At 39.6% G+C, this 18,151-nt stretch overlaps 1 protein-coding gene across 1 annotated transcript in view; it reads right to left on the bottom strand.

Moving 5' to 3' along the window:
- LOC133545922 (transmembrane protein 144-like) overlaps positions 1-17,898 on the bottom strand; it is a 76,527-nt gene extending 58,629 nt beyond the window's left edge. The window contains exons 1-5 of the mRNA XM_061891654.1: positions 17,678-17,898; positions 17,462-17,605; positions 8,339-8,461; positions 4,570-4,669; positions 4,379-4,459 (exon numbers count right to left, since the gene is read on the bottom strand). Of these exons, the coding sequence (XP_061747638.1) occupies positions 4,379-4,459; positions 4,570-4,669; positions 8,339-8,461; positions 17,462-17,605; positions 17,678-17,759 (530 nt within the window). The 5' untranslated portion in view covers positions 17,760-17,898. The remainder of the gene's footprint in view (positions 1-4,378; positions 4,460-4,569; positions 4,670-8,338; positions 8,462-17,461; positions 17,606-17,677) is intronic.
- Between the last annotated feature and the right edge of the window lie 253 nt (positions 17,899-18,151).

Raw genomic sequence — 18,151 nt, 5'->3', positions numbered from 1 at the left:
TGGCAATTTTATGTAAAGAGTCGTAATTTTTATCGATAAAAGTCAATTTTATGAGAAAACTCTTATATTAACGAATGTCACCATGTTGCTTTAAAAATTAATAATTTTACAAAAATTGTAATTTAGTCAACTAAACCGGGCGTATTGGCATGTGTTGCAATGTTAATATTTCATCATTGATATATAAACTATCAGTAGGCCTTTAAAAAGGGCGTCACAGAATTACTCTTAACTGCATATATGAATGCTGAACAAGAACAACATTGTTATGTGCACAATAGAACACAGGCAGTGAATAACGACAAAGTCAAGTAAACAGGTGTAGTGAATTCTGTCCTTAAAGCAACTACTACAATATAATATTTATACACACACACATTGGCCACAGACAAATTTTTTCTCTAAATCTCTCCCCCCCCCCCCCCCCCCCCGAGTCAAAATATTTGCCCAGCTCTGTTCTAGTGTCATCCTACATGGTGTGTGTAGCCCATCAATCCATCCATCTAGTTTCTATCGCTTATTCCATTTAGGGTCACTGGTGCCTATCTTAGCTCCAATCGGGCGGAAGGCGAGGTACACCCTGGACAAGTCGCCGCCTCATCGCAGGGCTGGTGTGTGTAGCATGTTTAGCTATTCATTTTCCTCTACACCTCCTGTAACAATGAAGTTGAAATAAGTTGACATTGATTTTCCTCCACGGTGGTGAGGACTAGAATTTTGGAAGCGGCTTCCCGACGACACTCGTTACAGCCTTCTCTCAAATTCGAGGCAGTGCTCTGACACGCACACACACACACTTCCTGCGTGTATGCAATAAAGCAGGGGTCGGGAACCTTTTTGGCCGAGAGAGCCAAGAAAGCAAAATATTTTAAATTGTATTTCCATGAGAGGCATATAATATTTTTTCTTAAAACTGAATACAACTAAATGTGTGCATTTTTAAGTAAGACCAACATTTTTTAGAGTAAAATAAGTCTCTCATTCTTTTTAATAACATTGTTATTTTGAAGCAGAACCAATAATAAATAGAATACTTTATGAGCAGGTGCGGTAAAAAACTGGATGGATGGATTAAAATGCATGAGAATGTTTTATATTTTGAACGTTATTTTTAACACTGCGATTACCAGCGGAATAATTTATTACTCATCCTGTTAAGTAATGTCAGCTAAGATTTATCTGAGAGCCAGATGCAGTCATCAAAAGAGCCACAGGTTCCCTACCCCTGCAATAAAGAAATAAAAAAAAATGTATTTGCGTCCCTATCGTAGGAATCTTCCACGTGAGTGCGACCTGGAGCCTTGTGAACACTGGGGCAAAGCTACGGTAAAATCAACTCATCTTATTTTTTTCCAGAGATCTTTTAACTCACTTGAAGTGTTTTTTTCAAGAGGAATTTTTGTGTGACGTACATTTTCACAATGTGCTCGTTCTATTTTTGGCCAAAGAAAACGATCCAGAGTCGTTTTTATTTTTAAGTTATCATAACATGATTTGATCAGCCCCGCCCACTTGGGAATCGTTTTTCCTACACGCGGCCCCTGAGCTAAAAGGAGTTTAAAAACCCAGCTTTAAAGACACTTTCCCTTTAAGCTATTGCACTATTTTTTACCCTTAGAAAAGTTTGACAAAATATCATCAGAACATTTGAATTATGTTTGTGTTCAATTACAGTGTGTTTATCCTAAACATTCCTGCCACTATATGGTACACACTATGGTATTTTTACCTAACCTTTTTTTTTTTTTTACAAAACCAGTGAATTTGGCACATTGTGTAAATGGTAAAAAAACAAAACAGAATACATTTTCAACCTATATTCCATTGAATAGATCGCAAAGACAAGATTAACATTTGAACTGGAAATTACTGCATAATTTTTGCAAATATTAGCTCATTTGGAATTTGATGCCTGCAACACGTTTCAAAAAAGCTGGCACAAGTGGCAAAAAAGAGTGAGAAAGTTGAAGAATGCTCATCAAACTCTTATTTGCAATGTCCCACAGGTGAACAGGCCAATTGGGTACCATGATTGGGTATAAAAGCCTCTCGCCAGCCACTTCGTCCAGCTCTTCCCGGGGGATCCCCAGGCGTTCCCAGGCCAGTTGGGAGACATATTCGTCCCAACGTGTCCTGGGTTTTCCCCGTGGCCTCCTACCGGTTGGACGTGCCCTAAACACCTCCATAAGGAGTCTTTCGGGTGGCATCCTGACTAGATGCCCGAACCACCTCATCTGGCTCCTCTGGATGTGGAGGAGCAGCGGCTTTACTTTGAGTTCCTCCCGGATGACAGAGCTTCTCACCCGATCTCTAAGGGAGAGCTCCGCCACTCGACGAAGGAAACTCATTTTGGCCGCTTGTACCCGTGATCTTGTCCTTTCGGTCATAACCCAAAGCTCATGACCGTAGGTGAGGATGGGAACGTAGACCGACCGGTAAATTAAGAGCTTTGCCTTCCGGTTCAGCTCCTTCTTCACCACAATAGATTGATAAAGCGTCCGCATTACTGAAGACGCCGCACCGATCTACCTGTCGATCTCACGATCCACTCTTCCCTCACTAGTGAACAAGACTCCTAGGTACTTGAACTCCTCCACTTGGGGCAGGGTCTCCTCCCCGACCCGGAGATGGCACTCCACCCTTTTACGGGCGAGAACCATGGACTCGGACTTGGAGGTGCTGATTCTCATTCCGGTCGCTTCACACTCTAAAAAAATGTATATCTTATTTATTATTATTATTATTATTTCCACGTGTATGCATAGCATACAGAAATAATTGATTTTATGAGCTAGAGAGCACTGACGCTCAGAGCTGTGGAGAGAGATTCTGTGTACTGTGGACTGTGTGTGACGTCCTGTTCTTTGTTTCCATTAAAAAAATAAAAAGTGAATACATCCTCCATGACTCAACTCCTGTGTGTGCTTCACTACAAAAGACAACACAGAACAGTGACTGTTAAACTGGCACTGCCGCTCTACCAACAGAGCTATACCGCAACAACAAATTGTCCAACAGTTTAAGAACAACATTTCTCAACCAGCTATTACAAAGAATTTAGGGATTTAACCATCTACAGTCCATAATATCATCAAAAGAAGAATCTGGAGAAATCACTGCATGTAACATTAAATGCCTGTGACTTTCGATCACTCATCAAAATGCAACATCAGTGTGTAAAGGATATTACCACATGGGCTCAGGAACACTTCATAAAACCACTGTCAACTACAGTTGGTCGCTACATCTGTAAGGGCAAGTTAAAACTGTACTATGCAAAGCCAAAGGCATTTATCAACAATACCCACAAACATTGCTGGGCCCGAGCTCATCTAAGATGGACTGATGCAAAATGGTAGTGTTCTGTGGTCTGACGAGTCCAGATTTCAAATTGTTTTTTGGAAAATGGACGTTGTGTCCTCCGAAACAAACAGGAAAATAACCATCCGGATTGTTCTTGGTGCAAAGTTCAAAAGCCAGCATCTGTGATGGTATGGGGGTGTATTAGTGCCCAAGGCATGGGTAACTTACACATCTGTGAAGGCACCATTAATGCTGAAAGGTACATACAGGTTTTGGAGCAACACGTTGCCACCCAAGCAACGTTGTCATGGATGCCCCTGCTTATTTCAACAAGACGATGCCAAGCCACGTGTTACAACAACCTGGCTTCACAATAAAAGAGTGCGGCTACTAGACTGGCCTGCCTGTAGTCCAGACCTGTCTCCCATTGAAAATATGTGGTGCAATATGAAGCCTAAAAGAGCAGTAAGGAGACTGTTGAACAACTTAAGCTGTACATCAAGCAAGAATAATTCCACTTCAAAAATGTGTTTCCTCAGTTCCCAAACGTTTACAGAGTGTTGTTAAAAGGAAGGCCATGTAACAGTGGTAAAAATGCCCCCGTGACAACTTTTTTGCAATGTGTTGCTGCCATTAAATTATAAGTTAATGATTATTTGCAACACACAATTGAAATATCTCTGTTCAAACATGAAACATCTTGTATTTGCAGTCTATTCAATTGAATATAAGTTGAAAATGATTTGCAAATCATTATATTTTGTTGTTATTTACCATTTACACAATGTGCGAACTTCACTGGTTTTGGGTTTTGTCTGCTTCTGCTTGCTCTTACTTGGTATGTAACATGTTTAACTTTGTCCTCCAGTGATAATGCTACTTCTAAAGAAATATAGTTTATTTGCCACAATGGCAGTGATTATTATTAACTCAGGGGAGCAGCTCCACACTGTGTATGGACATACTATAGCAGCCTAAATTAGCCGGGGCCGGTGTTGTCCAGAACATAGTCTTTAGGCCGGAAATTGGCTTATTTAAAGAATCTAGTCAGCCCTTTGGGAAATTAAACATTCACCTGAGCAGACATAATGCGGCACCACAGTAATTCAAGATGGGCCTGGAAACATCCTCAGCAGCAATCCCAAACCAGCCGAACCTGAGAGACAGCGAGAAGCTTCCATTAACCCGAGACTCCAATCAGACACGCAGATGATCATTATAGACTCTTGCGGAGGGCACAGTTGATTATAAAATGGACAAACTTACCTTGACGTTGCCCAGCCAATCAGCAAACTGGACGACCCCCAAATCAAAACCCCCAGGCCGAGGCCAATGGCCTTAACGATGGGAACGACCGTTATACTCCCTGCAAATTACAGGACATACAATGTTCAACCCTAGTACTCCATTAAACTTGACTAACGAGTATAAGTGAGAACACTGCTTGCATTTTAATCAAACTTTTTTTTTATGACGTTTTATCTTGTCCAGGGATACAATGAAAGAAAAACTGTGCACTGTAATGTGGACATGATTAGAACATCTTGATCAGTACCATATTTTGCAAACCATAGGGCGCACCGGATTATAATGCGCACTGCTGATGAATGGTTTATTTATCTTTTTTCAAACATAAGGCGCACCGGATTATAACGCAAATTAAAGGGGTCATATTTATTTTTTTTCTAAATACAAAAGACTTCTTTGTGGTCTACATAACATGTAATGGTGGTTCTTTGGTCAAAATGTTGCATGGATGACGTTTTACGGATCATCTTCGAGTAGCTTTCTGACAGTCTCTTCAGGATGCACCGTTTCGTGGGCGGTCTTATTGGCGTGCCTCACCTTCGACAGTGTCTTCTCACAGTCATCTTTGTTGTAACGAGCAAGGACAGGTGTGGAAGAAGTGTAAAAAGATGGAGCCAATTGTTTTAATGACATTCAGACTTTACTTCAATCAATAACGGAGCAGCATCTTCTCATCCGGAAACACCGGAAATCTGTCCCGTGAAAAAATGTTTGACCGGAGCTCTCTAATAGCTAAAGTTCCTTGGGTGAATAATGTAAACTCACTACACCAGTATGTTTTAGTGCAGGGGTGCCCATTACGTCGATCGCGAGCTACCAGTCGACCGCGGGGGGTGTGTCAGTCGATCTCGAGCCAGGCTTTTAAAAAAAATAGACCTAAAAATCAGTGATCATCAATCTTCACCAAGACGTCACTTAAATGACATTCACGGTACCGGAGGGTCTTGTGAGATGACGCTGGCTGCTGCAAGATCATTATTATTAAAATATGACCGAGAGGAAGGCGAGAAACACTTTTTATTTCAACAGACTCTCGCGCCGTACCTTCCGTCAAAACTATAAAGGCCGACTGCACATTTCCTATCTTCAAAATAAAAGCCCTGCTTCATGCTGCCTGCGCTAACTAAATACAGAGTCTCGGAAAACTGGCGTGCAAAAGCGATCCCTCAGAAAGCTGGCGTGCACATCACTTGTGCACGCCAGCTTTCCGAGACTCTTATTTTGTTAGCGCAAGCAGCATGAAGCAGGGCTTTTATTGTGAAGATAGGAAATGTGCAGTCGGCCTTTAGAGTTTTGACGGAAGGGACGGCGCGAAAGTCTGTTGAAATAAAAAGTGTTTCTCGCCTTCCTCTCTGTCATTTTTTCATAATAATGAACTGGCAGCAGCAAGCGTCATCTCACAAGACCCTCGGGTGCCGTGAATGTCAGTCAAGCAAGCTACGGAATTTGCCGCCAATGTTTTTCTTGTAAAGTGTATGGAAGCTGGATGAATTAGATGCCAAAAACCAACCACTTTCATGTGGTATTGTACAGAAAGGACAACTTTTTTTCTCCTCCATTTGAAAATGTGGGCGTTATCATCATTACTGTCTGATTCCAATCAATGCAAGTCATCAGAATCAGGTAATACACTAACTTATATTCTTGTCTTCGTGAAAGAAAGACATCTATATGATTTACACATGCTTGTATTATCATTAAACACATTTAACTTGTTTACAAAAATGTCTCTTTCATAAATAAATAAATATAAATGATATATATAAATGAGGTAGATCCCCTCGAGTTGGTCAATTGAAAAGTAGCTTGCCTGCAGAAAAAGTGTGGGCACCCCTGTTTTAGTGCCTTTATGGCGAGTTTACTGACAGATATAAGTAAGAACTTTACTCTACTTTATATTAGGAATGGCAACAGCTGAGGATGAATGTCCCATAACAAGAAGATAGACAAAAAGAAGAAGCTTATTGACTACGGTGTTGGTACGGACTACGAAGGCGGACTCGCGCAATTTTTCAGGACTTATGCAGATCCCGAGTACAGATTGGCAGGCACCAGAAAGTAAGAAAAGTTGATATTTTGCATAATATTGCGAAACAAAATGCCAGATATATCTCACCTTATACACACAACATTAAAAATACTCCCATGTTGAAGCACGGTACAATCCACCAAAGTCGTACTAAAACATTTTGATAGATTCTTGAGCAGCATTTGTAATGTTCTATATTTTCAATCGAACATATAAAAAGGTTGGTGTTGTTTACTTGAGTCATATTGCCATCATGGTGCAGCCTACACCTATCTCTTATATTTGACTGCCATCTACTGGACACACTTATTACACTATGGACCAAATACAATTGCTTTGAGGAGGGTAAGCTCGACCAAACTTATTCCTTACATTAGGCGCACCGGGTTATAAGCCGCACTGTCGAGTTTTGAGGGGAAAACAAGGATTGCGCCTTATGGTACGTAAGATATCGTATTATAAGTCACAGCCGACAACTAAGGCTGTCAAAGTTATTGCAAAAGCCCGTTAACTATAAATTACGTTAACATAGGGCTGGGCGATATATCGATATACTCGATACATCGCAGGTTGGAAATAGAAAATGACTATATCGTGATATTCGTGTATACGTTCTCACGCAGTTGCTTTTAGCTGCGGGCATTACACTGCATGTTTGTCTCTCCTTCTCACAGAGACGTAAACCAAGCGCACATTCCTACATACGTCACGTGTGCAACGTCACATGCTCCCGCGGATCAGACAGGTAGCGACATGGTAACGTTAGCTGTGATGCTAACGGTGAGGTGCGGGTGGCAATACGAGAGAGAAGGTGCAAATCTTTGGCTTCAAGCGGAAAAAAGTTCAATATTTATGCGGCAAAAGCGTTGCTACAAAAAGTAGCAGCACTGCTAATGTAGCATCATTTGAAAAGTCACCCGGTAGAGAATGAGGAGTGCTTGAAACTGCATGTCAACATCTCCGGCCGGTGCCACACCAACAAAACGCCCAAGCAACTATTTCCACATCAACACCGTATGAAAAAGAAAGTCAACAACAGAAGCAGATAACGTCCGCAGGAACCTACCACGTAGTGAAGGACATACACTATTTGATTTTCTATTATGCAGCTCATTTTTATTTGACTGTTATTAAAATATCTTGTGTGACATCATGCACACTCGACAGTGCGTCTTACAGTATAACCTGGTGTGCCCAAAATACGGAATAATTCTGGTTTTGCTTACCGACCTCCAAGCAATTTTATTTGGTACATGGTGAAATAAGTGTGACCAGTAGATGGCAGTCACACATAAGAGATACGTGTAGACTTCAAGATGATGGCAGTCACACATAAGAGATACATGTAGACTGCAATATGACTCAATTAAACAACACCAACATTTTGGATGTTCTATTGAAAATATAGAACATTACACACGGCACTCAAATCTATCAAAATGTTTTAGTGGGACTTTGGGCAAACCCTCCAAATTCCAGCATCAATTGATTTCCCCAGACAAACGTTTTGTATCCTCACAATGACAGCATGTCAGTCATTTATGTACATTTTGGTGATAGTCTGCATTTAACACTCTATTGCGTTTTTTTTGGCCAATTCAATGATTGTATCGGCGCTTCTGTTAAACGGGAAATTACGGGGCCCCAGTAAGTAGCCAGCGAAAATGACAAAATTCAGCATAGGAGTTAATGCAGTACCTGTAGCCCAGATGACACCTCCAAGCATGGCAAACGGGTGGAACTTTGGAGAGTGCAGCATCAGGTCTCCCATCATGGACACCACCCATATGGCCGCACAGTTCACCCACTGGAAAAACATGCCTGCCCAGACAATACAAACTGTTGCTCCAAAAAGGTACACCGTCTATTCCTGTCCCTTTATGGACTATTAACACTCGTGTCAACCACAAAATAAAAACATTTATTTTTTATTAATGATCAGACAACATTTGACGACAACACTTAAAAAAAAAAAAGAAATTAATTTGCCTTAGTATGAAAACTAATATAAAACATACACACAAATAAATATAAACGGACTTCGTAATAGCGGTTCAAATAAATAAAATATGCGCATGATGATTTTGGAGGCTAGAAAAAAATTATAAGTAGCCATAGAGCACCACAATGAACGTGTTTTGCTAAGAATACTTGCTAGGGGTAACAAGTGGGGGCCACGCGCCATTTTTAGCTCACAGCATGTTTTTTTTATGTGCTTGGCACACTCTGAAAATGTAAATAAAAAAATAATTATTAAGATACACTATTAGATATAACACTGAGAAACAGTGGAGGAGTCAATGGGGACTTTGTTATACCCAAACACAGGAAAGTGAAGATGTATTTTGCTATTTATAAAGATTAAAAAAAGAACAAAGACAGATGAACCAATTCTTTGATGGTGGCAAAATTAATATCATTTATCGTTTTGATTAACTGACTTATCACCCCACGCCTACAATTGTAATTATTTTAGTGCCTTTGGACATTTGATTAACTGTTTTTTAATGCCATTGAAGGCCTTCATTTTTGCTTAATTTTACAAAAATATTTATTTTTAATGACCCGCAGAAACCCTCTTTTAGCTCTTTCACAGGGGGTGACGCATGACTTCCAATCCTCCTCCAAAACGCAAGAGGGCAGTATTTCCCTGAGTGGGTAACCAAACCTCTTGATGACGAGCCATTAGCTTTTTTTGAGTGGTAGTTGGAAACAATGGGGACTGAAGCGACATGTTGAAGCTGTAACAAATAATTTTTCAATCAACGGTCACTTATTGTCCATATTGCGAAAACTGGAGGAGCAGACAAGTCAACAAGGACCGAAAGAAAACCCGATAATGATCTACTAATAAAGACACACACACACACACACGTTGTACGGTACACCGGTATTAATAAAGTACCGTGACACTAATTGATTGAAATAGGTAATATACTGCCTTTGAAAAGTACCGGTACTGGTCTTTAGTCTGCGGCGATGAATACAGAGCCGAGGTGCATGATGTAGGAGTGTGTCAAAACGCACACAGAAAGTGCATACAAGCAATAACCTCTTGAAGAGGAAGAATGGCAAAAAAGTACAATTCTACTGGTTTATAAAGAGGGTGGTGATGTACAATATGGAAGTATTTGGGCTTCAAAACCAATGGTAAAGGTGGTGCTCAAGTGTTGCTTTAAAACACGCCTTGCCAAACGTGGCAATTAGAATTACCACCTTTGCTTCAAACTTAGGTTAACATTTAAATCAAAAACATTCAGATCTGCACACGGAGTTATAAAGAGTGAACGGTAATAATGTAGTTGTTACAACTGTCCTGCTGTTTGGTTCCGGTGCAGTCTGTAGTCCAGGAGAACAGGGCAGACGTTCCCTTCAGGGTGGATGTTTTCGATAAATGTAATCATCAAAAATGTATTTATTTATTTATTGATTTATTTGATAAATCAAACTGCTGTATTTCAAGTAAAAAATAACTACAAAGGCTATATAATGCTGTTAAAATAGGAAACAATATTCTAGAAACGTTCATTTAAAACACTATTATATAACATTATACTTTTAAAATAAGGAAAATAGTTTCGTAAACTTAAAATCAGGACAATATAATGCTATTAAAATGCAAACTCCGTTTCCATATGAGTTGGGAAATTGCGTTAGATGTGAATATAAACGGAATACAATGATTTGCAAATCATTTTCAACCCATATTCAGTTAAATGGACTACAAACATATTTGCTGTTCTAACTCATAAGCTTTATTTTCCATCCATCCATCCAATTTCCTACCGCTTATTCCCTTTTGGGATCGCGGGGGGCGTTGGCGCCTATCTCAGCTACAATCGGGCAGCAGGCGGCGTACACCCTGGACAAGTCGCCACCTCATCGCAGAGCTTTATTTTGTTTAGCAAATAATTAACTCAGAATTTCATGGCTGCAACACGTGCCAAAGTAGTTGGGAAAGGGCATGCTCACCACTGTGTAACATCACATTTTCGTTTAACAACATTCAACGTTTGGAATTTAGGAAACTAATTGTTGAAGATTTGAAAGTGGAATTCTTTCCCATTCTTGTTTTATGTAGAGCTTCAGTCGTTCAACAGTCCGGGGTCTCCACTGTCGTATTTTACGCTTCATAAAGCGGCACACATTTTTGATGGGAGACAGGTCTGGACTGCAGGCAGGCCAGTCTAGTACCCGCACTCTTTTACTACAAAGCCACACTGTTGTAACACGTAGCTTGGCATTTTTTTGCTGAAATAAGCATGATAATGTTGCTTGGACGGCAACATATGTTGCTCCAAAATCTGTATGTACCGTTCAGCATTAATGGTGCCTTCACAGATGTGTAAGTTACAGTAACCATAACTTGGCCACTAATACACCCCCATACAATCACACATGCTGGCTTTTCATCTTTGCGCCTAGAACAATCCGGATGGTTCATTTCCTCTTTGATCCGGAGGACATAACGTCCACAGTTTCCCCTAAAAATGTTTTAAATGTGTACTCGTCAGACCACAGAATACTTTTCCACTTTGCATCAGTCCATCTTAGAAGAGCTTAGGCCCAGCGAAGCTGGCGGCGGTTCTGGGTGTTGTTGATAAATGGCTTTCGCTTTACATAGTAGAGCTTTAACTTGCACTTACAGATGTAGCGACAAACTGTATTTAGCGACAGTGGTTTTCTGAAGTGTTCCTTAGCCCATGTGGTGATGTCCTTTAGAGATTGATGTCGGTTTTTTATACAGTGCCGTCTGAGGAATCGAAGGTCACGGTCATTCAATGTTGGTTTCCGGTCATGCCGCTTACGTGGAGTGATTTCTCCAGATTCTCTGAACCTTTTGATGATATTACGGACTGAAGATGTTAAAATCCATAAATTTCTTGCAATTGCACTTTGAGAAAAGTTGTTCTTAAACTGTTTGACTATTTGCCCAAGCAGTTGTGGACAAAGGGGTGTACCTCGCCCCATCTTTTCTTGTGAAAGATTGAGCATTTTTTGGGAAGTTGTTTTTATACCCAATCATGGCACCCACCTGTTCCCAATTAGCCTGCACACTTGTGGGATATTCCAAATAAGTGTTTAATGAGCATTCCTCAACTTTATCAGTATTTATTGCCACCTTTCCCAACTTCTTTGATTATTTGCAAAAAAAAATGTTCATGAGTTGAACATCAAATATGTTGTCTTTGTAGCATATTCAACTGAATATGGGTTGAAAATTTGCAAATCATTGTATTCTGTTTATATTTACATCTTACACAATTTCCCAACTCATATGGAAACGGTGTTTGTAGATAATTATTAAAGTAAATTATATTTCATATGGTGGGATGAGTAAGATTATTTAGAAAATAAATGGATGGGTGAAATAAATAAATACATTCAGAATGTTTATCTCGGTTTTTCTTTGTACTTTATAAAAAATTGGAAGAGTTACTTGAAGTGGATTATATTAGTACATTGTTTGATTTCTTTGCTTAATCCTTTCCATCATTTAATTCCACAGATATACTAAAGGTCTTAAGTGTTGTACGTGCGTACAAATGTTTTAAATGAAATGTTTCTTAAAGATTATATTTCTCCTCTTTTGTTGAAAAAAATTGTTGTACGTTCTTGGTTAGCGGGTTATAGTTTGCTTTGTGTATAATTTTAGCTGTTTTCAAATTCACTATGTCGTGGAATTTCAGTGTTTGATTTAATAAATAGTGTATGTTCTCTACATCCAACATTATGTATTATTCTTACTGACCTTTTTTGTAGCACCGTTAATGAATGAAGTGTACTTTTGTAGTTATTTCCCATATTTCTACACAAAAACTCATATGGTAACACTCGTGAGCAGTCGAATATGAATATGAGAATATGAAGTGATTTTTAGTATAGGACATGTTTTGCTTTATTCATTATTGTCGTGTTTCTTGCTACTTTATGTTGTATATTTTATACATAACATTTCCAATTCAATTTATCATCAATTATTACACCTAGAAATGTGGTTTAGTTTACTCTTTCAATTTCTATTCCATCTATTTGTATTTGTGTTTGACTTTCTCTTCTACTGTTACCAAATAGCATTATTTTAGTTTTACTGCAATTTAAAGATAGTCTGTTTTTGTCAAACCATATTTTTAATTTGTTAAATTCTTATATTATTAGTTTTAGCTTCTGTGTGTTCTCTCCTGAACAAAACGCTGTTGTATCACCTGCGAATAATACTAACTTTACATCTTTTTTAACTTTACAAATGTCATTTATATAGAGATTGAACAATTTTGGTCCAATGTATGGATCCCTGAGGTACACCACAGGATATATTTAGCGTTGTAGACGTGTGTTTGCCTAGCTTCAGGTGTTGTTTCCTCTCTGTTAAATAACTTTTAATCCGGTTTAAGATCAACCCTATGATGCCATACTGTTCTAGTATTGTGATTAATTTTGTCAAATGTTTTAGTTAAATCCATCAACACCGCTGCCGGACACTATACTATAATGTAGGAATGGGCGATATGGCCTTTTGTTGATATCTCTATATTTCAAGGGCCAAGTCAAGGTACACAATATATATCTGGATATTTTGCCTTAGCCTTGAATTAACACTTGATGCATATAATCACAGCAGTATGAGTCGTCTATGTCCATCCTTCCATCCATTTTCTACCGCTTATTCCCTTTGGGGTTGCGGGGGGCGCTGGTGCCTATTTTAGCTACAATCGGGCGGAAGGCGGTGTACACCCTGGACAAGTCTCCACTTCATCGCAGATGAGTCTGTGTCAACATTAAAACATCATTGTTCATACTGCATTAATATATGCTCATTTTAAACTTTCATGCAGGGAGGGAAATCACAACTAAGTATCCATGCATCCATCCATTTCCTACCGCTTATTCCCTTTCGGGGTCGCGGGGGGCGCTGGCGCCTATCTCAGCTACAATCGGGCGGAAGGCAGGGTACACCCTGGACAAGTCGCCTCCTCATCGCAGGGCCAACACAGATAGACAGACAACATTCACACTCACATTCACACACTAGGGCCAATTTAGTGTTGCCAATCAACCTATCCCCAGGTGCATGTCTTTGGAAGTGGGATGAAGCCGGAGTACCCGGAGGGAACCCACACATTCACGGGGAGAACATGCAAACTCCACACAGAAAGATCCCGAGCCTGGATTTGAACCCAGGACTGCAGGAACTTCGTATTGTGAGGCAGACGTACTAACCCCTCTTCCACCGTGTAGATTTACCAAAACTATATTTATTTAACAGTTAAGCAGTGGAACAAACATTCATGTAATTTCCAAAACAGAATGTGCAAGATTGTCAGACATTTTAAAACAACTTATTAGTGCACTTTTGTGCATGATGTCACTAAGATGACTAATCAAAACACTAAATTAAAGTGCACTCTTTGAACAGAATGCCAACTACATTAGTTTAAAACAAAAAGTGCACTTTTGTGCATGATGTCATAAAAAATATTTCAATAATTGTAAAATAAAAATGAGCTGCATAATAGGAAATCAAATAGTGTATTTCCTTCGCTATGTGGAAGGTTACTGCAGACGTTATTTCCTTCTGTTGTTGACTATTTGTTTCGTACAATGTTGATCTAGAAATGGTGACTTGGGCATTTTATTGGGTGTGGCACCAAACAGAGATGTTGACATGCTGAGTTTCAAGCACTCATTCTCTAGCGCAGTGGTTCTCAACCTTTTTTCAGTTATGTACCCCCTGTGAACATTTTTTTTAATTGAAGTACCCCCTAATCAAAGCAAAGCCTTTTTGGTTGAAAAAAAAGAGATAAAGAAGTAAAATACAGGACTATGTCATCAGTTTCTGATTTATTTGTCACGCATTTTAATGCGGGATCGTTCCTCCAGTGAAAACGTAAAGGTAAGGTGATTTAATAACAAAAACACTGGTGCAAAAACAGATGAAAAGAACAAAAGAAATGCGTGCCGAAACGCACAGAAGCTAATGCTAACATTAGCACAGGATCAGGGAACAAGAAATCTAGAACAAACCAAAGTAAGAGTTGCTTACCGCAATCAAGGGACCAAGACCGACTGACGGGACAAGGCAGGCTTGAATAAGAAAGTAATTAACAAAAACAGGTGTCCGTCTGGAACCCGCAGCAGGAGAAATTAATATGTTACCATGGTGACCAAACTAACTCACAAGGTGCACAAACAAAGGGAGTCCAAACTAACAGAAAATAACTAAACTAAACATGATCCAGACCACGGATCCTGACATTATTAAATTGTATAACAGTGCAAAATATTGCTCATTTGTAGTGGTCTTTCTTGAACTATTTGGAAAAAAAGATATACAAATAACTAAAAACGTGTTGAAAAATAAACAAGTGATTCAATTATAAATAAAGATTTCTACACAACTTAAAGCGCCCTCTTTGGGGATTGTAATAGAGATCCATCTGGATTCATGAACTTCATTCTAAACATTTCTTCCCAAAAAAATAAATATTTAACATCAACATTTATGGAACATGTCCACAAGAAAAATTCTAACTGTCAAAACTGAATATTGCATTGTTGCATTTATTTTCACACTTTATAAACATACATTCATATTTTGTTGAAGTATTATTCAATAAATATATTTATAAAGGGTTTTTGAATTGTTGCTATTTTTGGAATATTTAAAAAAAAATTTGTCACGTACCCCTTGGCATACCTTCAAGTACCCTCAGGGGTACACGTACCCCCATTTGAAAACCACTGCTCTAATGGGTGACTTTTCAAATAATGCTACATGAGTAGTGCTGCACTTTTTGACATATTACGGTTGTCTGCTTAATAACTGCTGAATAAATATAATTTTGGTAAATTGACTTAGTTGTGATTTTCCTCTCTGCATGAAAGTTTAAAATGAGCATATATTAATGCAGTATGAAGAATAATGTTTTAATGTAGACACATAGAATCATCATACTGCCGTGATTATATGCATCAAATGTTCATTCAAGGCTAAAGCAAAATATTTCGATATATATCGTATATCTTGACATGTCCTAAAAATATTGAGATATTAATAAAGGCCACATCGCCCAGTCCTATGACAAGGTGCGCTTGTTTTTATGTCTCTGTGAGAAGGAGAGACAAGAAAGAGTGAGAAACGCCTGTAGCCTAATGCCCGCAGCTAAAAGCAACTGCGTGAGAACGTATACTCGAATATCACGATAGTCATTTTCTAGATCACAAAGAGACAAACCCGCTATATAGAGTATATTCGATATATTGCCCAGCTCTACTATAATGGATACTCTTACAATTTAAAAGGAATACCATTTCAAGCAATACATATATTTATTTTGTCAAAATAAAAAAAAATTTTTACATTTAACGACAAAATATTAACTACTTTGACACATTTCCAGATGTTTGCAGGCCAGATAAAATGATATGGCGGGCAAGACGTGGCCCCCAGGCCTTGAGCTTGATATCTCCAACTAAACGTTTAAAAACGGCCTCTGCCATCTTTTACATTTCGGTACGCCCATCTGATTGAAACTTTTATTAGTAGATTGCACAGTACAGTACACATTCCGTACAATTGACCTCTAAATGGTAACACCCAAAAAAGTATTTCAACTTGTTTAAAGGGAAACATTATCACCAGACCTATGTAAGCGTCAATATATACCTTGACGGTGCAGAAAAAAGACCATATATTTTTTTAAACAGATTTCCGAACTCTAAATGGGTGTATTTTGGCGAATTAAACGCCTTTCTGTTTATCGCTCTTTTTGCGATGACGTCAGAACGTGACGTCTTTCGAGGCAATACAGCCGCCATTTTCATTTTCAACACATTATTTTCCGTTTTAAGTCTCACCTTAAAACTCATTTGTATACTCTAGTCTTTAAATAGACTCCCTTTTTAGACCAGTTGATTTGCCGTTTCTTTTCTTTTTCTCCTATGTCCCACTCTCCCTTGTGGAGGGGGTCCGGTCCGATCCGGTGGCCATGTACTGCTTGCCTGTGTATCGGCTGGGGACATCTCTGCGCTGCTGATCCGCCTCCGCTTGGGATGGTTTCCTGCTGGCTCCGCTGTGAACGGGACTCTCGCTGGCTCCGCTGTGAACGGGACTCTCGCTGCTGTGTTGGATCCGCTTTGGACTGGACTCTCGCGACTGTGTTGGATCCATTACGGATTGAACTTTCACAGTATCATGTTAGACCCGCTCAACATCCATAGCTTTCCTCCTCTCCAAGGTTCTCATAGTCATCATTGTCACCGACGTCCCACTGGGTCAATATTGTCACCGATGTCCCACCGGGTGTGAGTTTTCCTTGCCCTTATGTGGGCCTACCGAGGATGTCGTAGTGGTTTGTGCAGCCCTTTGAGACACTAGTGATTTAGGGCTATATAAGTAAACATTGATTGATTGATTGATTATGCAATATAAAAAAAATTGGGAAAAACTGCATTCATTATTCGGTATTCGGCCTTCGCCCAAGTGTTTAAATTTTATTCGGCTTCGGCCACAAATTTTCATTTCGGTGCATCCCTATAAAACACTAACATAACATCTGCTTAGTGAGAAAATGTATCTTATCAGACAGAAAATAAGCAAATATCACCCTTATTGGAGATAATTAATCTTACTTAAATTTCAGTTTTTGCAGTGTACTTGAATTTAAAAAAAAATTCATAGGGGGTACATCACTAAAAAAAAAAGGTTGAGCATACCCCGCGACCACGAACGGGTCAAGCGGTAGGAAATGGATGGATGGACTCCAAAGCAATTCTTCAAAATGGACGTTGAGAAAGTAGAATCCAAAAATCGTCACTTACCATCTCCGGTTTCGATTCTTTTGACGGGAACAAAGTTGCTGCCGTACAGCAGCACCGCGGCCACGTTGGCAGCGATGCCGTACGCGAAGTGCGTCATGTTGGTGGAATTCCCACTCGGCGTGTCGTTTTCCGTCACTTCGTGGCCTTCGTGATGGGGGGAAGAAAAAAAAATGACATTTATCAAATTTTGACGTGAAGCTGCCGCTCTCTGCTAACCTTGTCTTGGCCGCCTTTCGTTGCCATGGCAGCCGGCCAACAACAGTGTCATTGCGGATAAAACACATTTCGCCACAAGCATGTTAGAGTCGGATTTCACGGCTCCACGACGCGACACATCCACGGCAGGCAGACGTGGAGGGGAGCTGGGGCCCCACAGGTGCTGTCAATCAACCAATCACTGCACACGTGCAGCCGGGAGGGGGCGGGGCTTACATTAGGGTCCAACTCATGGGTGTCCAAAGTGCGCCCGCAGGTAATTATTTTAACGACCCCACGGCATATTTTAAAGGCCTACTGAAAAGAGATTTTCTTATTCAAACGGGGATAGCAGGTCGATTCTATGTGTCATACTTGATCATTTCGCGATATTGCCATATTTTTGCTGAAAGGATTTAGTAGAGAACATCCACGATAAAGTTCGCAACTTTTGGTCGCTAAAAGTAAAAAGTGAAGTGAAGTGAATTATATTTA

This window comes from Nerophis ophidion, linkage group LG29, assembly GCF_033978795.1.
Source record: "Nerophis ophidion isolate RoL-2023_Sa linkage group LG29, RoL_Noph_v1.0, whole genome shotgun sequence".
Classification (NCBI taxonomy): Eukaryota; Metazoa; Chordata; class Actinopteri; order Syngnathiformes; family Syngnathidae; genus Nerophis; species Nerophis ophidion.
This window is presented reverse-complemented; position numbering and strand designations above follow the sequence as displayed.